Here is a 25252-nt window from a genome sequence, read left to right as displayed (position 1 = left end):
CATACGCTGAACAGGACCGCAAGCGAATTATGGAGAGATGAGCGGTGTATTAGAGGACGCATCGTCTGCCAATATGTCTACCGCAATTCAAGATGGGTTTTGTAATTGACCTCGGGTGACTTCTGCTCAAAGGTGCGTGAGGAATCAGAACCGGGGGAATGAGATCAGTTCTAACTACTTCAACTGGTTGATCGTGCGTGGACTGTGTCTTGTCTGTCGTTGCTGCTGGGTCAAAAACCAAATGCACCACAAATTATTGTCCACAGTGGATTACATACTGCTAGCAGTGAGGACATTTTGTAGATTTTCCTTACATTTTAAGAGTTAAATTATTCAGGTATATTTAACTTCGGATGGCGTATAATGAGTTTAATCGATTTATTAAGATTAGAGAGAGAGAGAGAGAGAGAGAGAGAGAGAGAGAGAGAGAGAGAGAGAGAGAGAGAGAGAGAGAGAGAGAGAGATTAAAATTGTATTTTATTTAGTTTAACGACACCATTAGATCACATTGATTTAATCATCGGCTATCGGTGGTCAAACATTTGATAATGTTTTACCTGTAGAAAAACAACTCGCTTCATCTTGTCATTAGCAGCAAGGGATCTTTAACGTGTATTTGTCCCACAGGACAGCACACACCGCGACCTTTGATATGTCAGTCGTGCGGCACTGGTTGGGACGGGTAAAAACTGAGGTGATTCGATCCTACGACGGACGCAACCACCTCGGGCGAGCGCTCTACCAATTGGGCTATGATCCCGCCTCAAGGGACCAGATCACACGAACACACACACACGAACACACACACACATACACACACACACACACACACACACACACACACGGACACGCACACACACAAACACACACACACACACACGCGCGAACACACACACACATACACGAACACACATACACGAACACACACACATACACATACACGAACACATACACGAACACACACACACGAACACACACACATACACATACACGAACACATACACACACGCACACACACAAACACACACACGAACACACACACACACACACACAAATACACACAAACATACACACACATACACACACACACACAAACACACACACACACAAACATGCACACACATACACACAAACACATACACACACATACACACACACACGAATACACGCGAATACACACATGGACACACGGACACGAACACACACACACACACACACAGAAACATACACGAACACACACACAGACACACGAACACACAGACACACACAGAAACACACACACACACACACACACACACGAACACACACACACACACACACACACACACACACACACACACACACACACACATAACATAACGTGTGTAATAATATAGAGATCGACGTAGGTGGAAGATTGTCAGGTCTCGGTGAAGTCCGGCCCGGGCTCGTCTTACCCATTCCTTTTCATTACCGTAATCAGTTCAATCTTTATGTCCAATGCGAGCTGCTACCCGGCGCAGTAGTGTGTAATCAGGTTACCCGCGTCTCCGGGACCCCATTCTTGCCATTGTCAGTGATGTATCGGGATGGGAGTCACGATAACAAGTATAAACCTTTGCTTATTTATGACAGTCTTCCGCCTTTGTTCGTGTGCTGTCTCGCGAAGCTGACCCACCAAACAAAGATGCATGGGTCGGGTGTTTGACGGTTAAACAATCCACCCAGGTTACTTAAAAGACAGTATTTTATTATTGTTGTTTTCTTTATGTCTTTTTTTTCTTCTTTTTAAATATTTGTTGTTTGTTTCGGGTTAAAGGTAATGTTATATGAGGGACATGCACGACTATATACTATTATATGGATTTTTATATACATACTTCGGTTGAAACTATTTTAAATATTTTGTGTTTTAATTTGGTACATTTAATACTCCTGATAGAGATACGTGAAAAGTACATTCTAAATCACCTTGTCATAATATTATGTCCATTAAAAAAAAAAAATGGAATTTTTGCTATTGAAGGTTCACGTTGACCTTAAAAAAAAATTGTCCTCTGCCCCATTTTATAAATCCCAAGTACATGCCTGCCTTCGCTAGTTACTTTTAAATACAAAACAAAAATTACTAATATTAATTTTATGTGCCTCGCCTGCCTTCGCATTTCACCATACTGCTAGTTACTATTAATAATAATTAAAAACACAAACTACTAATATTATTTTCCATGTATGATTTGTATTTCAGTGCGTCGTCCGCTGTGTGACTGTAAATTAATACATTAAATTGTATGTGATTATCACGAAATGAAACCGAAACCAAGACTGTCAAACCGATTTTAATTCACGACTGTGTACTATAACTCTTGGCTATCTTAACTGTGGACATGGGCGTCTGCTTTAATGATTTCTCAGGCCGCATAGCTGTCATCTCCGACTTGGGAATCATCAGGCGTGTACTAATCAACTATGTCAGACATCTTGTAAAATGCAAACTGTTTTCGACCTCTTGACTCCGCAGCATGCCACTGCAGCGATAAAGGCTTGCCGCAGACGTGCCGGTCTCAGTCGAGTCATAACAACACCTCCGAGTTTTAACCCTGTCGACGATGTGACCATGTTTCCCAATACACCAGCTGATTTCCACGATAATGGGCGCTGGGTGGTTCGCGGAGAAAAGCTTTTTAAGCACTGCTCGTCATTAGCGGTGGCCATCCAGCGAACTCGGCTCGATAAAGCTGGAGCCGATTACATGAAAATGCGAAGTTTATGAGTCTCGAACACGGAATGCTTTCGTTATTTGTCGAGTTAATTAAACGCCGTGGCACTGGCATGTCTCGGTAACAAGTACGAGCGAACTGACAAGAAGAAACTCGCTACGTGCATGCACAATAGTGTGAGAGCTGCAGTCGTTTGTACAGTGAATTCTGATACGGCGAGAACCCCCCCCCCCCCCCCCCCACACACACAAAAAAAAAAAAAAAAAAAAAAAAAAAAACAACAACAAAAAACCCCAAGAATCCCAATCAGTAATGGTTTTGTTCTCACACCCGTAGGAACACCACCACCACCACCACCACCACCACCACCTTCCCCACACATGAGAGGATCACATCTATTTTTAGTATTAAATACCGGCATACCTGCAATTGGTTGAATCTGTCACTAACTTTAGTTATAGTATTAAATACCGACATGCCTGCAATTGGTTGAATCTGTCACTAACTTTAGTTACAGTATTAAATACCGGCATGCCTACAATTGGTTGAATCTGTCACTAACTTTAGATACAGTACTAAATACCGACATGCCTGCAATTGGTTGAATCTGTCACTAACTTTAGTTACAGTACTAAATACCGACATGCCTGCAATTGGTTGAATCTGTCACCAACTTTAGTTACAGTATTAAATACCGATATGCCTGCAATTGGTGGTTGAATCTGTCACTAACTTTAGATACAGTACTAAATACCGACATGCCTGCAATTGGTTGAATCTGCCACTAACTTTAGTTACAGCATTAAATACCGACATGCCTGCAATTGGTTGAATCTGTCACTAACTTTAAATACAGTATTAAATATTGACATGCCTGTAATTGGTTGGATTTGTTGCTACAAATGGATGTTTTGTTTGGTCAGTAAATTCATGTAATTTAATACTTTAATTTAAAACTACTGTGAGTGTTGCAAGTAAAACTGTGCAGGACACGTGCGGGGTGCTACTAAAATAAGACTGACCGTTTTTGTACCGTAGCCAATATCCGTAACTACAAACACAACCTCTCATTTTCAGTGTTAAACTAGAACCAAATCCCTTCATTTTCAATATTAAACTACAAACATAACCCCTCATTTTCGGTTTTTTACTTTAAGGATGAGCTGCCATAGTATTTTTATATAATAGTGTAAAATTTAATATAGTTTAAAATATTGCATGTTGCCGCTTTACTTAAAGCCACATTTACTACAGTTGTCTGTGGGATAATAATTTGATGGTGTGCATCCCATAGTATAGTTAAGCAAGCACTTGTTTTCTTTTAATGGGGAACCTCTGTCCTTTCAAATACCCAAACCAACCGTCACCATTCTACCCTAGACGTGAAACTGTTGGCGTGAAAGCTCTCCGATGCGCATTATCATATCATAAAGAAAAATTATCCGCCATATTTGTTTATTGCAGCGTGACTACAAAGCTACTTCCCTGACAACTCAAGTGATTAATAACCCGGCGTAGATTCAGGCTTACGGTCGCCGTTAAACGACGGACTTATTTGTCATAAACACAAGTAAAAAGCCACAGGACAGAGCAATTTCAAAACGGGTTGTTTAGTCTGCTTTTCATAGGAAATTTTGCGTGGATAACTGGGGTGTATCTGTATCTGTGTCTGTAGTTCTGTCCATCGACTTTAATGATATATGGGTGGATGGAAAGACGGATGTATTATATGTAGTAGCTTGTATCAAGAAACACAATTAAAAGAATTTCGGTATGGAGTTTGAGTTAGCATGTTAAGATAATGAGTATGACAGTGCATGGGGAAAATGCAGAGAGAGAGAGAGAGAGAGAGAGAGAGAGAGAGAGAGAGAGAGAGAGAGAGAGAGAGAGAGAGAGAGAGAGAGAGAGAGAGAGAGAGAGAGAGAGAGAGAGAGAGACTAAAACTGAAGCTTATTTAGTTTAACGAGACCATGAGATCACATGGATTTAATCATCGGCTATTTGTGGTCAAATATTTGAGAGAGGGACGTTTTAATGATCTTACACCTCGAAAGTGTAATCTCTACATTTAGTGATCTCATACTTCCACATTGTAACGTGTTCTCTACTACTTTTAATGGGTTTTTTTTTTTTTTTTTTTTTTTTTTTTTTGCTGGTTCTAGAATAGAATTGTAACTAAGCCCCCACCCCCACCTCACCCCCACCTCAAACCAAAGAACCCAACCTGTTGGCGTTTGCAAATCTCTGTGCATCTTACAAATGGCTTATTGCTGTTAACACGAAATGTGCTATCAAACCAGATTGCATGAATAATTTATCAAATTTGCGCTAATTGCCCCGAGGAGACACCATGACTGCTAGATGTATGTGCAGAGGTCCCCACAGAGTACAACTCGGCGCGATCGCTCCATCATTGTGTCATGACGTCACAAATATGGCGACGGTTTTGCGAGAAAATGGCGACCGTTCCATACGACTGCCTCGGGTTACGCCATAAAGCGTCCCCAGGGGAGATAATAACGTCACTTAGAATAATGAAGGCTTGCTGTATCTCCCATCTTGATGATTATCGCGTCTTTTGTGTGTTCTGTTCTGGAGGTATGTCTGTGTGATAGGGATGCGTGAAAACGTTCCAGTGGTTGGATCCGCGAACGGAGCAGACGATAGTGTTGCGTGTTCGAGCCATCCTCCTCAGTTCCAGACACAGAGTGTAATCCCACTGACGCCAGAGGATTCTCTCCAGAAAGCCAGAAAGCTGAGCTTTCAAATATGACAAGTGCAAACTTGTGAAATTTAATAATCGAGTTATCTGGTGTTTGGTGCCGGTTACTAACAACACTGGTGAAAACAGAAACACTTTGTGTGCACCGTGTTTGATTGTTTTGGTTATAGGAAGTGCAACTGTTACACAGAAAGTAAGATGGGTGAATGAACTTCTTGTTTGTTTTATTATGCACAAATATATTGCTCATTACGCAGGATTTTTGTGCTTTAGCAGTAGGATTCCCCCTTAAAAAAACAACCAAACACCCCCAACCCCAAAAAAATCCCACAAAAACAAACAAAAATAAATAAAACAACACAACACAACACAACACAACACAACCAATCCACAAAACATAAATTATCATCATCATCATCATCAACAACAACAACATAAACCCTTATAGTACTGAAAACTTATTTTGTTAGTAACGCGATAAAACTATTATTATTATTATTATTATTATTATTATTATTATTATTATTATTATTATTATTATTATGTACATGGAAAACGGTGGTTTGTGATGTGTCGTTTTCTCAAACCTCGCCGTTGAAGGGGAGCTACCACTCGCTCCCCATCACTCCCCCATCACTCAAGGATAGTTATTCATGTTTAGTTAGAGGAGCAATTAATCACTCCCCTAAACAATTTTTTTCACGTAACGATCTGATTTTTGGTGCGAGTTTCCTAGAGATGAAATACGAGCTCCGCCCCGCGTCATGTGTGACGTAGAGGGGACAAAACGAGCAGGTTCCGTCACCCAGTGTAAAGCGGGATTGTCGAAAGTCGAGCAGGTTCCGTCACGCAGTGTAAGGCGGGCTTGTTGAGCAGGTTCCGTCACCCAGTGTAAAGCGAGCTGTCGTGAGTCCAGTAGGTTCCGTCACCCAGTGTAAAGCGGGCTGTCGTGAGTCGAGCAGGTTCCGTCACCCAGTGTAAAGCGAGCTGTCGTGAGTCGAGCAGGTCCCGTCACCCAGTGTAAAGCGAGCTGTCGTGAGTCGAGCAGGTCCCGTCACCCAGTGTATGGCGGGCTGTCGAGATACTAGCAGGTTCAGTGTCTTCACGAAGAAGAAGCTCACGTATTCACCCGGTGATGGATGGCCGTCACGGCGCATGGCAGACGCGCAGACTTATCAACAATAACTCACGAAGGATGTGGACGTCAGCGCGTGCACGGGCTGAGCGTTAAGATGACCACTTTACGACTTCTGATGAACTAAATAGTCCACAGTTGAAACTGGGCTGTCCTGGGTGGCGTCGTTTGCGAGTGGTTCAGGAAATAAAATATAAAATGAAACAAATATGTATATTTTACACGCCCAACTTTTGACATTATTATTGTGACGGATCAGGTACAATATAAAAAAAAACCAAGAAATAAAAATAAAACGAAAACAACTACTCAAACTTAATACTGGTATCCTCTGATTAATATATCTTTTTAGATAAGCATTTTGTTACTTTTCAAAATAAAATGCATTGGCAGTGCTGCTTAAGTATATTGCTACTGTTAGAAATGGTTGACACATCTTTAATTCCCGTGTAAAGTTCCAAAGTGTTGTTTTAAAAGAAGAGGTACGCGTTTAGATTACAGGGCATAGGTTATTCGGCTTCACCTTAAAACAGACGTTTTGGTGTTTGTTTCATTAATGTCTACATGCACAGGAGGCAAATTCACTCTGATTAGTAGCAGGTTACTGTTGTTATTTATTTATTTATTTACTCTGCTACTAGTCAATACTAAACCTTTAAAAGCACTAAAATGATGAACTTTATTGCATTTGACAGTCCACGGACAGGCGATGTACCTTGTATATAAACAATCGCTCGTCTAAGGTGTGATGGGTCGTAGGAATGATTGTCCTCAGTGGATCCGTCGGTAATCTCCCACGACTGGTATATCAAAGACCGTTATATGTATTGTTCTGTCTTTAGGAAAATCTGTCTCGGCCAATTGTCAAAATAACCATATTTGCAATCAAACAAGAAATAACCATAATTGAAGATGTGCTGAGGTGTTAGTAAAATGTTTACAATGTTCTGGGTGGATGGAATGTGGCTTGAATGTTTTGTTTTAATATTACCGTTATGTGTAAGTTCTATGTACAACACATAAAATTAAGCGACCCCCCCCCCCCCCCCCCACCATGTTTTAATATGATTTGTAAGTTCTATGTAAAAACCCATAGCCCTGGCAGTAAATTATTTAATAGGATTTTATGAGATTGTCACAAGCTTTCATCTTTGTCATGCAACATCCTTTTACGGCAAGCAACTGTTGGGAGTGTTTTTTGGAAATCAACTTCTGGCATGTTACGCCGTGTTATAAATCTGGCCAATTTCCAATCTGCAGATAGCTTTTCAAAGGCGACAGACTCGACTGGCCGCCTGTCGCTGTCTCCCGCCAGTAAATGATGCTCATTTTGCATGTAACAACTCCTCCAATTATATCATCTGACGATCCGCGTAACAAAGTGAACATCGCTGTAGCAGTTTGGTCTTTTACAGCTGCGTGTAAGTCCAAGTACCTTCCCCCTGTGGGGTAACCGGTGATCGTGTAAATAACCCCCACCGTTACTAGCATTTATATGGGGCGGCCATGTTGAATGTTGCATCACATTGTGTCATGACTTGATGGAATTTGTGAGTCTCTCGAGGTTTGTTTGTGGGAAATCATCACAGTTTGGGGTCCATTCACCGATAGGGTCATCACTGCGTCTGTCCTTTGAAGGAACTGGCTTTAATTGTTCGTCTAATGGGTCGGCACGCCGGCGGTATACGTCACCTGGGGCAATTTGCGCTTATCAGTACCCATTTTGCAACAGAGGGACAAGTAGAGGTGACGTAACCAAAACCCGATGGAATAGTTTCATGTGAGTCTGGTAACTTCTTGACCTAGACGTCTGTGGACGGCTGTGTGATCGCAGAGATGATAATGTGTTTAATTTGGCCCATGGCATCCCCACATCACTTTGCTTTGATCACTAAACATCTAAGTGTAATCTCCGTAACTAAAACAAAAGTCTTTGTCTTAAAACTATTCATTTCAAGAATCAATTCAATTCAATTCAATTTCTTTATTGACTTTGAGCTAAAAGCTCATCAGTACAGAATAATGATATATACATACAGGTAAACAATGGTGATGTACATAAATTGATATAATTATATTACACGAGCTGTCATGTGAAGATTTTACGTGTATATGCAGGGCTGGCTCTGGGTTAGCAGAAAAGTTCGTCAAATTACCTACTAAACATCAAAAATGGTAGAAGCCCAATTATTTTTTGACAAAATATAATTTATTTCATGAAATTATTTCGCCAAATTAAAATAACATTCGCCAATTGTTTTTCAAATTCGCAATTGGCGAATTTGGCGAGAGCTAGCCCTGATATGTCTCGTGTATAAACCTAGTTGTAACGGCATTATTTAATCTCACCCTTTCCTTCAATTATTTTATGCATGTTAATTCTTCATTGATGTTCTCCTTATAACATATCATCATCATTCAGCGGCAACTGGGGTTTCTTGTCGTTTATCAAATTGGTCATCCAATCATTTGACAGTTGTGAGCGTTTCTGTTTTAACGGTTGCTTAGGAGTACTTGTTAGCATTTATGCTTCGGTAGCTATCTTAGAAACGGCGGCAAGTAAAATAGTTCTAACTTTGGAAATCGTACGGTGTGAGCCAAAGGAATAAACTAATTCACGTAAATCTCTGTCGTGTGAGAATATTTACGGGAATAAAAATAATTTTTGATAAACATTCATTAATTCATTCATTCATTAAAATTAACTATTTTGTAGACGTTTATTGAAATACTGCAAAAAGTGCAAAAAATGTAAATCACTTTTTGTAAGTTGCAACATTTGTTTCGAGTTATCTTCTCCTCCCACTCTCTTTGATATTTGATGCGGTACATGTCCACCGCTGTAACAGTCTATTACCAGTCTATTAGTCTATCTATATGCGTATCTGTGATAACTCGGTTAATTCTATACATTTAGCACCGATAATAATATAGCAGAAATACATATTGATGCACTTTTTTAAAACTTGTTTAAAGAATCCCTTGTATTTTCGTCATTCTGTTACTGTGATGATTGGGCGCATTAGCTCAGTGGTAGAACATTTACATGATGAGTTGCGTTAAGTTTAACTTAGTGCGTCACGACTACAAATTAAAATTTTAACAGATCTGCGTCCATGTGTAACATGACGGTATTGCGTTTTTGCGTCCATGTGTAACGTGACTGTTTTGCGTTTTTACGTCCATGTATAACGTGACGGTATTGATGTTTTTGCGTCCATGTGTAACGTTACGGTATTGACGTTTTTGCGTTCATGTATAACGTGACGGTATTGACGTTTTTGCATCCATGTATAACGTGACGGTACTAACATTCTTATGTGTAACGTGACGGTACTGACGTTCTCGTGTCAATGTGTAATGTGACGGTATTGAAGTCCTTAAATATGATCTGATAGAATAGTGTTATCTTGTATCTTGTTATTCCTTTAAGTTTTCCACATGAGATCAAATATACATCATATTGACGATAGATGGAACCTGAAGCTAACTTAAGATATTAGTATTATAGTATCTTTATAATTAAAAACATTCACACACCTAGACGTGTATTTGTATTTCAGTCGCAAAACAATCACATTACAAAATGTGTCTTCGTCTTGTCTTTGCGCTGCACTCCTTCCCCGTCCTCCGGACTCGCGAGTCTAAAAGATTAAAGAGCCGGCATCGTCTGCTACCGGGGTAATTTACCAATGTTCATCTCTCTGGAGATAATGGCGGCGGCGCCACCAGCCACGCGTTGACGAGTGGGGAGAGTCCGGTCAGCAGACGGAGGGTAATGGATCCACAGCGCACGGCTCCAACTTCCCTGTGAAACACACGCAGATCTCCTGATACACAGGGTGGTGGTGCCGGCGAGAAGACAAAACACTTCTACGGCAATTCCAACTACTATAATGGTATATGTGCGAGACTTAGACGTGCAGAAGTATAAATATGGTCCTGTGATTTCACGTAGCTTTTTGTTGGACCTCTCGTTGACGTCTTTAGTTAACCAGTTGTCCACGACTACTGTAATACATCAAGACCTTTGCATATGAAAGATGGAGTGTACTCCATGATTCTAGAAATTTTTAACTAAACAGACACATTTATTACCCTTCACTAATAAGGTCGTCTTTGCCTTTTAAAAATAAAATTGATATTAGAAAGCATTTTAATGCTTAGAAACCAATGTGTAGTAGTCGTAATGAAGCCCAATCAGCGGGGTTCTTTACAGTTTGTAGACAAAGTAATATACTGAAGTAGTATTAATTGTGCCTTTGTTTCCTTTGGACGTTTTCTGTTTTGCTATTATTATAAATAAAAAGTAGGTAACATTTATATAGTAAACGTAGTAATATTTACTTAAAACAGCTCAGAAAACGTCAAATTTATGTAATCTATTGCGCTATTGCGAAATGAAGCAATACTTTTTATGGTGTCTATACACTTCTTTCTATATTATACACGTATATTTGATTTGCTATATCCAAACACTAAAGTACATCCTACAGAAAGCTTTACTAGCCAATAAGTACGTACGATTTGGCAGACCACGTGTGTGTTTGTAACCGTGGTCGAAGACCGTTATCTAAACTGAGTTTATTTAGATGTCTTTCTGTTCTTTTAAGCCACGTTGCCACTACATTAACCCGCTGTGTACATATGGGTTGATCGGCTGTAATGGACGCCCGGCTCCTCCAGTGTTTACCTACTGTTGTTAGAAAGCTATCTATCTTGCTTATCGAGACACGTTTCCGTGGGGGTTTTGCTTCGAAATGGAGGTAAATGGCAAGGCGGCAAAACTTTCTCTCCGAGCTGGGTATGATAAAGTGTTGTGTATTGAAATACACACGGTCTTTAAAAAGCCGGGCACCCGTTCTGTGATGTAACGATAGGTCCCAGTCTGGCGTCGCTTCGACTTGACTTTGATGGAGTTTTTAGTTAATCTCCAACTACGTTTATATAGCTAAAACATTTTACAAACGCCATGCGGCCTCCACCGATCTGTGTTTTTATCTTGGAGAAAAAATTATATATACTGCTTGCAAAAGTTGGGAGACATTTTTTCAAATAATATATTACGATACTAGCGTAGGGAAGTTTGGATGGTGCGAGGTGTCCTTACAGTGGGCCAGTTTACCCCCCCCCCCCCCCCACCCACCTCCAAAAAACAACAACAAAAAAACTAAACCCACGACTGCCGCGTATATAGCCGAGTCTATATACACCGCCGTATATTTAGCCACTGCCATGTAATCACAAAGATGGCCACTCCCACGAAGGTGTTTATTATAAAATGCATCTTTGTACGCAAAATGTAGTCGACTGGACATAAGCGCAAAACGATGTGGTAAATACAAAGATGGATGTCAGCAGTGCGGATCAAAATAGGAGAAACGATCAGAAGGATCGGAAACTGTTAAAAAGGTCTTGCGTTTTATAATATATATTATTCATTAATATGATAAATACTTGTTTATCGTATTTATACACACACACACACACACACACACACACACACACACACACACACACACACACACACACACACACATCTCAGGAATCTGCTCTCAACTCTGTATATTGATGACGCCCGTTCACAGAAGACACTGTTCAATATTGACGTTATATCTTCTGTTCAAGCTGTAACTTTTTTCTAAAACAATTTTCTAATAATAATTCTACAGATTGCTATATGTATGGCCTTGTGTTTACATTGCAAGTCAAACGTAAATTATGGTTGTAGCATGCTGCACTGAACGCATCTCAACTATTTCGATTGTCTGTCGAAGAAAATTATTATTTGTTGGTAGACGATAGGCTAGTGAGATTTTTGTTGTTGTTGTTGTTTAAGTTAATATTTAATGTTATTTCTTTTTCATGCACATTTCCAGATTCTTATAATGTTTAGGGTTTTCTTGCTGGGCTGTCTTAGTGCAGATTTGGGGCGGGGCTTAATCCAGTTGTAGAGCACTCGCCTGGTCGCGGTTGGTCTAGTGATGATCCCCGTTGGTGGTCCCATTGAGCTATTTCTCGTTCTAGCCAGTGTTCTACGGCTATCCTGTCTGTGGGATGGTGCATATAAAAGATCCCTAGTTGCTAATCGGAAAGAGTAGCCTAGAACGTGGCGGCAGTGGGTATCCTTTCTATATATCTGTGTGGTCCTTAACCAGATGTCCGACGCCATATAACCGTAATTAAAATGGCTGACTTCGTCGTGAAATAAACATCCCTTTCCCCCACCCCCCCCCCCCCCCCCCCCCCCCCCCCCCCCCCCCCCCCGTGGAATTCTCAGCTTGAATTCATTCACGGTCTGACGAATACACGGATGTACTTGTCACTGCTATAGATACAATATTAATATCATATAAATGTTAAGTTTTAATCGGCACATCGTGCGAGACATTCATCTACTTTAATATATATATATATATATATATATATATATATATATATATATATATATATATATATATATATATATATATATATATATATATGTGTGTGTATGTATGTATGCATGTATGTATGAATGTATGAATGTATGTATGTATGTATGTCTTCACCAAACAGGCCCGACTTTTCTGTAGTTATGAATTTTTTTATTTTGTTTAAATCGGGTAACAGAAGCCGCCATTTTATTGAAACAAATAGCTTACGGGAGATGAAAGCAACTGATTTGAGGAGAAAATATTGGGGTTGCCGACAGTACAGAAATGCGACTTGGCTCCGCTTGTATGTGTCTGCCATCACGTTGATAATTTTATGCCAAACGAATCCCGCTGTCGTAAATTCTTGTCATAGATCATGTGCTAACATGATGGGCTTATGCAGTACTAGTAGTATTAGGGTTTTTTTCATCGCAAGGCCCCCCCCCCCCCCCCCCCCCCCCCCCCCCCCCCCCCCCCCCCCCCAGTTGGGCAAAATGGTTCCACAAAGGAGTGTTTCATAACTTCAAGGATACTGACGCAAATAAAGGAGTTCAAGCCATATATTGTCACGGTAATGATGAATCTGTGTATCTCTTGCAATAAATGTATCTAGTAAGGATTGTTTCATTTACTGTATTTAGTAAGGATTGTTCAAGAAATTACAGAAGTACGTTCCAGACGGTAGTACCTGTAAAATGTTGTAGCTTAGTGATGGAACGCCCGCTAGACCTCAAACTATAACAAGTGGCTGTGCATATACAGCCACCTAACTTCATCCATACCACAGACAGCCCATCACAGGTGATTGCGTTTATTTTATAAATAAGGGACGAATGAATGAATTAATGCCCCAGCACAAACCCCCAAAACATAGGCTATTGGGTGTAAACAAAGGTATATGGTGATGATGATGATGATGGTTATGGTGATGATGATGATGATGGTTATGGTGATGATGATGATTAACATCAATGTACAATTATAAACTTATTAATAAAAATAGTGTAGCTATCAATCAAAAAGTCACATTTGTGAAAGACACGATTAATATTAAGTGATTACAACAAATAGTTTATCCATTTGTCTCTGGGTTTTTTTTTAATACATCGCCACTGTTTTAATATTGAAAATCAAAGAATTTGGGTTACCATCCAATCATTTACATTGCTGTTTTATTACAATGTGAATGGTCATTTAGTATCATTGCTCAATCATAGAAGCATGTTGCTCCAAAACGTAACTGCACGTGCTTTCTTAACAAGGTCAAGGTCGAATGGTTTAGCCGCACCTTCAGAGCAAGCTGTCACAGTGCACGTCTGTCGTGTTCAGGAAAAGGGTTGGGATAGGGAAAAGGCGAGATCTTCGCACTCGACTACCACTTCCTAAAATAACGAGTCTCCTCCTTATAGATTTTGCTGAGTAAACAGATTTTGTTTATGGTTTTGTTCAAGTAATACCAGCTATAGGTACATGTTTTGACTCGAGACACTTGACACCTCAAACTATCACAGGAATATTTTGGCCAATCTCCGTTTTGAGATAAGGACCTATTTCCTCTCCATGTTTTTTGTGTGTTTTGTTCCTTTATCACAGAAAGTGAATTGGGTCAAGATGACATAAGTGTGCGGTGAGGCTAACGACTAGCGATGGGAGATACACTATCGGTCGTTTTTACACATCGTCGAGTAATTGTGTGGGACATCCGACAAATGCAAAGTGAACGCTGGAACCGAGCACCTGGGTCTCATTGAAGTAGCGGATGATCTCTTTACGATATACACACCGTGGTCTACCTCGCGTTATGCAAGACAGACAACATATAAACGTTTGTTTTGTTTAACGACATCACTAGAGCAGACTGATTTATTTACCATCGGCTATTGGAAGTGAAACAATTGGTAATATTTGACTTGTAGTCTTCAAAGAAAGCCTACTTCATTTTCAGTTTTAGCAGCAAGGGACCTTTACATGTACTTATCCATAGACAGGGCAGCACATATCACGAACTTTGATATACCAGTCATGGGGCACTGGGTGGAACGGGGAAAACCCAGTCAAAGAATGTGTCCACCGAGGAGGTTCGATCCTGCGACCAAAACACCCCCTGCGAGTGCTTTACCGACCGAGCTAGATCTCGCCTTTGTCACCTGGGCATGACTAAGTGTCAGAATTATCACGTTTTACATCATATAGCCGATGATTAATTAATCAATGTGCTCCACTTCTTCTTTTTTGTCAGTTCTAAAGACCCTTCATTACGATAAAGATGCATTTTCCCTTATACAGGACAGTACATACCCTGCCTGTGATATAGCATAAGTTAAATCTTAAGCTTCCGATTATATGTCTAGAAATGCGTTTTTATACTTTCGTGAATAATATGTGAGCTGGATAACTTTTTATCAACACTGCTCAATTCATACCACATCTACTGAAGGAAAATCTAAAAATCCAAAACAACAAAAACAACAACAACAACAAACAAAACAAACAAAAACAAACTAACCAAAAAATAAAATAAAATAAAAGACAATTTATTATTTGCTACGAACGAACGTGTATCATTTTGTCCGCACGCGTAGGTGTTTATATAAACATAACCGTGAAAAGCGTCAGTGATGTCGAATTTAAGCAAACCTTGGAAAGTCCTATGGACGCAGGGGCTGTCCCAAATTACAATGTGTGCCATGATGAGCGTGCTTCATCACAATTTGCTGTGATTTTGACGTATATTAATTAACCTTGACCTTGATGTTACCATGTCTTGCGAATCTTGACTGATCATATCAGAACAAGACGAAACATGAATTTTAAGTTAATAAAAATGCTCTCTCTCTCTCTCTCTCTCTCTCTCTCTCTCTCTCTCTCTCTCTCTCTCTCTCTCTCTCTCCCTCTCTCTCCCTCCCTCCCTCTCTCCCTCCCTCCCTCCCTCCCTCCCTCCCTCTCTCTCTCTCTCTCTCTCTCTCTCTCTCTCTCTCTCTCTCTCTCTCTCTCTCTCTCTCTCTCTCTCATTTACTCACAGTGTTTTACCGTATTACTGTATAGAATATAGACTGGTTCCTAACTTTTGCGGTCACTTTCACTTCCTGCATTAAAAAGTTTATTTCCCGCCTCCAGCTATGTACATACATTCCGCGACTACTAAGTTTTCGTCGCCATGTTGCCGTTGCCCGCAGTCAAGAAGAGCTTTCTGCCGTCAGGACGGCGCATTCACACGACTTCTTCACATTTGTTGCAATTTACCTTCGGCAATGGCGAAGATGAAACGGAGAATTGAGAGGTTCTTCGACGGCGCCCGAACTGGTGATAGAGATCAGTGCGCATCTCTCCGCACGTGCTGGAACTCTTCACTGTGAAGACAGATTTCTTTTTTTTTCTTTTCTTGAAAACAAAACACTACCACTGTTAACGCAAGTCTTTGTGGGTTTCATGTGCACTTCAGTCTGCTAGATCTTCTGTTTGGTATTGTTTACTGCATTTGTATACCTCCTTTATTTGTTTGTGTATAGCAATCTGAGAAGTTATTGTTTTTTCCCCCACCATATCTCGCCTTCTTCGTTGTTTCTATAATAACCTCTTTTTTTATCTTTCTGTCATTAAATCGTACATATCCATCTAGATCATTCAAACGTCTGTTCATCCATTGATCTACCTAGCCATTTAGTCAGCCATGTTATCACATACCCACACCCATCCATACCACTATCCGTCCGTCTGTACCTCCATCCATCCATCCATCCACCCATCCATCTAACCATTCATAAATTGAACCATCCAACCAACCATCATCCATCCATCTAACCATCCATAAATTGAACCATCCAACCAACCATCATCCCTCCATCTAACCATCCATAAATTGAACCATCCAACCAACCATCATCCATCCATCTAACCATCCATAAATTGCACCATCCAACCAACCATCATCCATCCATCCAACCATCCATAAATTGAACCATCCAACCAACCATCATCCATCCATCTAACCATCCATAAATTGAACCATCCAACCAACCATCATCCACCCATCCATCTAACCATACATAAACTGAACCATCCAACCAACCATCATCCATCCATCCATCTAACCATCCATAAATTGAACCATCCAACCAACCATCGTCCATCCATCCATTTAACCATCCATAAATTGAACCATCCAACCAACCATCATCCATCCATCTAACCATCCATAAATTGAACCATCCAACCAACCATCATCCATCCATCCATTCATTCATCCATTCATTCATCCAACTATTCATTCACCCATCCATCCATCCATCCATCCATCTGGTGGATTGAAATCTCACAAAACCCAGTCACTTAAGAATCGATTATGGTTTTTAAGCAAATACACAGAAATTCTCTTGCGGTATATGTTTAGAAGAGTGGTCTATGTGAAGTATTGCAAGTGGCCGACTGTGTGATAGATCCAAGTGTTAATCAGCAGTGACGACCCTCTAACTGGATCAGTATGGCGCGTCCTTACGTTTACGTCTCATGGCGGGAACGCAGCCCAGGAATGCGGCGCAGCACAGCTAGTGCACGGTGTTTACACCGACTTCATTACCAGTTTATTTTCCAGGTTGATTTCACACTGTGATCAGCTTTTCCATAGTAAAAACAAAAAAGAATTTTTTTTCAATAAAAACGAAAAAACCCACCCCAAAAACTACGCAAAAAAAACAACAACAAAAAAACGATAAACAAACAACTTCATAATACATATGTAATTTATTTTTGGTTGTTACATTTCATTGCCACAACCTTACCCCGAAATGTCTGATTATTATAATTAAATAAGAAACTGAAATAGCTAACTCAGTGTATGTTATTATTATGTGTAAACCTGCAATTAGATTATAAAAGCTCGACATTCATTCTCTAGTTAGGGTCACCGAAATCGAAATAAAGTCACAAGACCATGCAAAACCCAAATCAATGAATGTCGTTTAATAAATCATCGCCAGAAGATCGTTATCGCTATGTAACACATTGCCATTACAGAATCGTATCTCATTGAAAGCTGCAGCGACTACGTTTTAAACCGCTAGTTTCCAGCCTAAGCAACATGTAATAATAACTCGGTTATAAATCGGGAACACGGTGTTGTTTTTATTTCAAATATGACCAAGTAAACAGGAAACTATGCGTCAAAACATTAGTGGTGTGTTTGTGTGATACATGGACATTTTATAATGGTGCATATGTACACGTTTTGCGTTCTATCCTTTATGTGGAATGTTTATATGTAATGGAATTCATCAAATAATGTTATTTGGAACTGCTAAATTTCCACACACTGACACGTATATGGTAAACCCCCATCTGTTGGAGGTAATTCTAAATTATATTGTCTAGACTCAACAATTCAAGTGTAACACTTTTAAACACCCGTGATGGCATTCTGTAGCGTCTATACTGATCCATCTTGAACTAGCGTGTAATGGTAAAAGGAGGAATTAATCCGTCAAGAAACAAGCGTTTCCGGTTAGATGCTTACACTGTCTGCTGAAATGATGAAATACAGCACGATTGCATTTTGAAAGCAGATAAAGCAGCAGTATAGAACTCGTACACATGTCACCAGAATACATGCTGCTAGTTCTCAGACAAGACTGCCGCGCACCACGTTAAATATATATATATTTATATTCATCTAGGGAGCTTTGTGCGCATTTGTCATCGGTGGCTTGGTTAAGCCAGGGGATAGCCCGAGTACTCTGACTGTATAGGGCTAGACGGATATTTGGACAGATATTCAGCCCATATCTGTCCAAATGTCCGTCTAGCCCTCTACAGTCAGAGTACTCGGGCTGAGCCATGGGCAATAAGTACGATAGGTACTGGGTTCGCACCCCGGCTCTCACCAAACGTGAATTCTGACAGCCTCTTCGTGAAACAATTAATTTTGCCTTTTTCTAACATCTTGTTGACCAACGCCACCGAACTACTCTCAGGAGTGTGTGCAAGAAATTGTGCAGGAGGTGGGGGACTAGACGGAAACGATGGAAGTTTATAGGGGGGTCAGGGTCATATATTGAATTTTAAAAAATTCCGGGGGGCGTTTAGCCCGTACTCATCCATCCACATGTGCGCCTGATACATTATCCTCCTCCCTTTTATAAGTAAGATCCACGCTTAGTGTATTATGTATTCTTTAACGTGTTGTAGAGGAAGACTAGTTCCTGTGACGGCGAGATTCTGGTGTTTGTTGAGACTGTTAAACGATTATTAATAGTGAAAGGCTGGATTCTTATCGTCTGACCTCCGACAAAGAAAGAACTCCTTTCTGGCCTTTTCCCCGCCATTTTGATGCACGTGAGATAGTGCAGACGACATTTTGAAGGAGCTCGGGAAACACGTGTGACGTAAATCCCACCGATAGTGCACGAAAATGATTGTTCCGTGAAAGCTATCTTCAGTTCAGGATGATAACAATTCTCCAAAACTATTTAGGTTTACTAATGTACACTTTCAAAGTTTCTTCTCTCTTTAAATCGCCTTGCATTGCACAATAGGTGGGTTTTTTTCTTTTCTTTTTAATCTTACGCGTAATATCTTCTGTTAAATGGCGTCACCGTGACATTGGTTGGGTTTTGTAAACACTCCCCAACAGTTGTTTACTGCACACATTCATAAGAACAGGACTGTTTATTTTTTATCGCAGGTTGTGTAAACTTTCGATAGTGAATTTGTGAATTAACTATACTTGTCAAGACAAAAAAATGTAGTTCTGCAATTAGTTTGTTAGTTTGCTCCCTTCTTTTTATCTTCCTCTTCTTCTTTTTTTTTTGCTTGTTCTTCCTGGGTTTTTGTTTCTTTTTGCAGTCTTTCCTCTACATACTGCAACACAGTTTACTAAATAAACACGATCACAGTTTAAGAAACTGTCATTTTGTTTATCACGGTAACTCGTTATTTGTCTTGAACCCTAGGGCGGGGTCTAGCTCAGCCGACAGAGCGCTCGCCATAGGTGCTTGGGGATGGGGGGGGGGGGGGGGTATAATCGAGTCTCATCACTATTACAGCCGATTTTAATGTTGAAATTATACATTACTTTCTTGCTGTCGTTGTTAAGCTTATCCATTTCTATTCTTCCAAAGTGTTTTTGATCATCCTGATGTTTGTAATACCACGAAATGCAGTTCGTATAATTAAAAAAACAAAACAAATGCATGTACCTCTGAGAAGTAACGGTTATAGAGACGAGCTGTAGTATATTCTTAGAAAGTATTTCGCTTCACTCTATTTAACTGTATCCAGATGTATTAAGTTTGTAAATCAACCAAAGTTAGTGTTCATTTTCACTAGTTGAATCTAGGGTGTCAGGGCCGTAGCTAGGATTTTTTTTTTTGGGGGGGGGGGGGGGGGGCAACTGAGTAGTTAATAGTCTAAAAATCCTTTTCTTTAAGTTTCTATAATGCTTTCTGAATTTTTTCTAGCTACGGCCCTGGGTGTGCGACTTTAATTATTTTGAAAATATTTAAGCATTATTGATTTGTGTATTTTCAGGGCAGCTGCGGTGTTATTGTAACGAGCCTGGCTGTGTGATCACTGGCTACATGTGTAAATCGAAACTCGGCCAGTGCTACACTGCCAGAGAGTCTCAAGGGGAGATCACTCTTTCCACACACGGATGTCTCGATTCTCTAGCTCCCAGAGTGATAAACTTGTGCAGCGAGGCCGAAAACCTCATAAAATCCAGTGATTCTGTGACAAAAGTGCCTTTTAGACTATCGTGTTGTAAAGAGGATATGTGCAACTACAGAGAAACTGTTGACCACAGTATTGTGACAAACTCAAAATCAAACGGAAGTTCTCAAAAGGGTAGGTATTTATACATTATTATGGTAACATAATAGGTATTTATACATTATTAACGTGCCCATATCCAAAAGAGGTTCAGGCACGCCCATTCCGGACTTAACCTCTGACATCGCCAGTGGCCAATATTCCGGAACAGGAGGGATACATTATTATAAGTATGGCTTAAAATTAACGGTGTTATATACTTCTGATCTGCGTTCAGTAACACCTAATTCTAACGTTCGCGAACGATTTGATTGGTTTCCTAAGCATAGAATAGAATAGATGTTTAACGACACCCCAGCACAAAAACTACATCGGCCATTAGGTGTTGGTTTATCCAGAAGCGCAAGTACTAGTCTGTCTATTGAACGTGTCTGAGCTGGGTACAGCCAATACTCATGCGCTTCACTTTAAACCAAATGACTACATCTGCAACCAGTCAAATAGTTCAAGAACGTTATTGTCGCTTGCTGTTACTGAACGAAGGCTGACTCAGAACAAATTTGTTTAATGACATTAACAACCCCAGTGTATAGTTGGTATTTGCAAGATTTCACCGTCAATGTCAAATGGAACGCAGATTCATATTCTGATAATAAATAAATTATTGCATTCACGTGTGTGCTATACAAGCTGTTTAGAACTCGGGATGACAGTGTTATTAGTTCCCAACACTGTCGCTCGGGAAATAAAATCGTTTGCAAACTCGTTTGATGAATTCCGTACAGACTGACGACAGACTGAATTATTGAAGTTTACCGATCGTCGAACTGAATTACTTTGCGTTGACGATGTTAAAGCCAGTGATATACACGGTAAAATGTCGCGCTATTTAAAAACCCCCAAAACAAAACATGTAAGTGTGAAATTGGAATCTTTAATGTGTTGAAAACACGCCTTGAGATCAACGTTGCTCATTCTTTCATTCATTCATTTATTCATTCATTTATACTTATCTTCGTGCTTATATCCGATTAAGGTTCAAGCACGATGTCATGGGCACGCATATCGTCTATCTTGACTGACTGCCCGGGTCAGTGGTTAGTGAGATAGAAGTCGGTTTATTGGTCTTACATCTACCGACTGAGTCATTAAACCTCGCTCTGGGTGGAAGCCGAGTACCTACCAGCCTTATGTCCGATGGCTTAACCACGACTCCACCGAGGCCAACTGTCAACGTTAACGTTCTTTTCCTATTCACGTGTAGTACAGTTTGTGACGAGAATGAATACACGGTGCACTCTTTTGTTTCTTTTAGCACTGCGTAAAAACATCCGTTGTAATCTTTGGTAACTCCAACCTACATGACGAGCGCTCCAATGTTATTTCTCAAAATTTAAAGCCGTTTAAACAACCGATTCCAGGCATATTAGAGTCTGTGTGTTACTGTCTACTGTTTCGTCTCAGTTTATTTATACGGGTGATCGTTATCCCTTATGGAATAAATGCCTGTTGGTTTCTGTTATGTATTTGATATTTGTATGTTGAACAATTTCACCGTCTAGTGATAAATGGTGTCCTTACAGGAAATTCGCACAGAAGAAAAGACAAGATAAATGAGGCCGTTTGCAAGTGTACTGTGTTGAACTGGGTTTATGCTAGTATAACTGACACGTGCACTAGGTTAAAGGTAAACAGTTCCTTGCACTGCGGTCTAGGCATTTATATAGAATAGGAATCTTATTTAACTTGTTAGTAATCGCCAGTGAGGAGCAAAGCACACGTTTATGGGAACATATATATATATTATATATATATATATATATCGTATAACCGGAAATTTTCGAGGATTTTTATTTTCGTGGGTTTCGAGGGTAAGTAGTCAGCATCGAAAATATAAATCCTTGAAAATATTTGAAAATTCTATCTAAATATTTACAAATTCTATCTAAAATATTTATTATGAAAACCATAACACACTGACAATTTACCGTAACATTTTATTTCCTGTCATGCGCATTCCACCGGATACGACAAGAGAATAGTATAGTCAAGACAACAAGTTAGAATTTTATTACCTTTCGACCGACCGTTCAAAATTACGCCAAATTCCCTCAATCAAAATTGCGCACCCTTTTCTCTTTGGCATTTAACTGCTCCATTCAAATTCCATAGCACCACCACCACCCCCACCCGCCTGCTACCGATTTGATCGGGCTGCTGGTGCTCCCTTGCACCTGCCAGTGCAGGCGGTCCCTCCTCTCCCCTCCCCCCACCTTTCCTGTCATGGACGGAGGAGCCGGCTTGTGCCCACGACAGGCGTGCGCTACAACAGCTTGTTCTGAATGTACACGTAAAACCCTATGACATGACATGACATAGAATTTTAAAAACGTTATTGTGTGAATCTCACTGTTTGTAGAATATAATGAAATATTTTTAAATTTCGTATATTGTTTTTGTCAATGTCCGCCCGCACTGCATCAGTGATTCTGGGGTGGATGAATGCAGATTTCAACATTTCCTAGCGTATTTTTAATTCTGCCATAACTTTCATAATCCACCTTGCATGAATTGGTTTTATCGCCGAAGTACGCATTTCGATCTTGATGTCTGTTACGACTTCGCCATCTTTCATAGCCAGGGAAACCTGGTGAACTCAGACTTTAGGGCGTCCTTAAGTGGTTTGTTCACACATACGTCGTAATTGGCTTTCCACAAAATCAAAGACTGTGATCAGTTGTCTGGCAAATAGCATACCGGGTATCACAGTGGCCAATTAGGCTACAGGTGACTGTTCAATTGTGTAACTTTACACGTCGGCGGTATCGAACAACTGGCAGCCGAGGTAAAACTTTAATCAACAATAGCAAGTATTCTCACAACTAGACTTGCTAAAACTCGAAAATAAAATCTATATATTTGTGTGTATCGGGGGGGAGGGGGGGGAGGGGGCTGATTGACTGAGATCAACGAAGCAAAATGTTAGATTTTTAGGGGGTTCGCGTGTGTGCTCCCGCGAAATTTGTTGAACACTATATTCTATAAATACAACTCGTTATAACAAATACAGTTGTAGTAGTAAATGCCAATAACATTTCCTCCCAGAATTATTTGGCGGGAAGCTCCCCCCCCCCCCCCCCCCCCCCTCCTGCTCAACCGTGCCTGATTATAGTACAGTAATTATTATTCACAATGGCTGTGCACATATAGTTTAAGTATTGTGAGTAACAGGGTTACACAGTACGGTTTTGACTCACAAGTTTCATTTCATCAACAATTATCGGTGTTTGTGACGTACAGTAATATTTTATGTCATATCACTCAGCCTATGATAGATTGCGATATCGGTCTTGCGGAAAGTATTATGTAAAACTTCACGTCAAAATGTAGTGGGGCGAGTTTGGTTTAGTTTACTCCGTGCGCATTCAGACTGCGCTCGAACAATCTCCGTGGCGTTTAAATCTATGTTTGCTTTGGGAAAGCCATATCATTTTACCGTCGATATAGATGCATATCTATAAGCTTGATTTCCAGACGTCGCCGATTTCTTTCGTAGATTATGAGTGCTGGATCCCTGAATAAAGTACGAGTTCAGCAGACGTAAACGGTATGCACGTTTTAAAGACCGAAGTGACTGCGGGGTCTTTTTAGTGGAACTGGAGCGACAAGAGAAAGGGGTGGTAGAGAACAAAAGAGTATTAGTATCAGTTTTTGTAAAGGGACATTCCTGAGTTTGCTGCAATTTTTAAGATGTTATGGACTAACAAACACTTTTTAACGATTGTAATTACATATCAAATATATTTTTATGCATGAAATATTAGTGGCTGTATATTAAACGTGTTTCTGATCGTTCTAATATTTGTACTAGGTTAAATTTCATTTTATTTCCTGTAATATGTTTTTTTCGTACGTACGAAATTATCTGAAGACAAAATCCAGTTTTCGCTTCTTACAAATATTAAGACGACCAGAATCGTAGAAATATTTTATTAGTCGGAAACATCTTATAATGCAGCAAACTCAGGAATGTCCCTTTGAACAAGAAAGATAATAGCTACGCGGTCTAATGTGATATGCATTGTATATCACAGAGAGAGAGAGAGAGAGAGAGAGAGAGAGAGAGAGAGAGGGGGGGGGGGGGAGAGAGGGTGAGAGGGGGGGGGGGGGTGAGGGGCAGCCAGAAAGACATACAGACAATGTTAGAGACAAAGTGAGAGACGGCACCATAGATACCAATAGAGAGAGAGAGAGAGAGAGAGAGAGAGAGAGAGAGAGAGAGAGAGAGAGAGAGAGAGAGAGAGAGAGAGAGAGAGAGAGACAGTGTGTGAGTGAGAGAGTGAGAGAGTTACGTCAAGTAAATGAGTGAGAGTCCCAAAACACTAACATTAGGTAAATATCGAATCCAAAGAGACAAGTCGTCTGGATTTCTCCGATTACTGGAAGCCGTTAATATTACGTGAACTATCCCGCAGATTGTTGCTGACATTCTGCGGCGGTTGGGAATGCCCAGGCAAGA

General features: G+C 40.2%; 1 protein-coding gene across 1 annotated transcript in view; it reads left to right on the top strand.

Annotated features, from left to right (window-relative positions):
* Positions 1–25252, top strand: part of LOC121382381 (BMP and activin membrane-bound inhibitor homolog) — a 51913-nt gene that overhangs the window by 12327 nt on the left and 14334 nt on the right. The window contains exon 2 of the mRNA XM_041511968.1: positions 20494–20808. Coding sequence (XP_041367902.1) covers positions 20494–20808 — 315 coding nt within the window. The remainder of the gene's footprint in view (positions 1–20493; positions 20809–25252) is intronic.

The sequence above is a fragment of the Gigantopelta aegis genome, chromosome 9, assembly GCF_016097555.1.
Source record: "Gigantopelta aegis isolate Gae_Host chromosome 9, Gae_host_genome, whole genome shotgun sequence".
NCBI lineage: Eukaryota > Metazoa > Mollusca > Gastropoda > Neomphalida > Peltospiridae > Gigantopelta > Gigantopelta aegis.
This window is presented reverse-complemented; position numbering and strand designations above follow the sequence as displayed.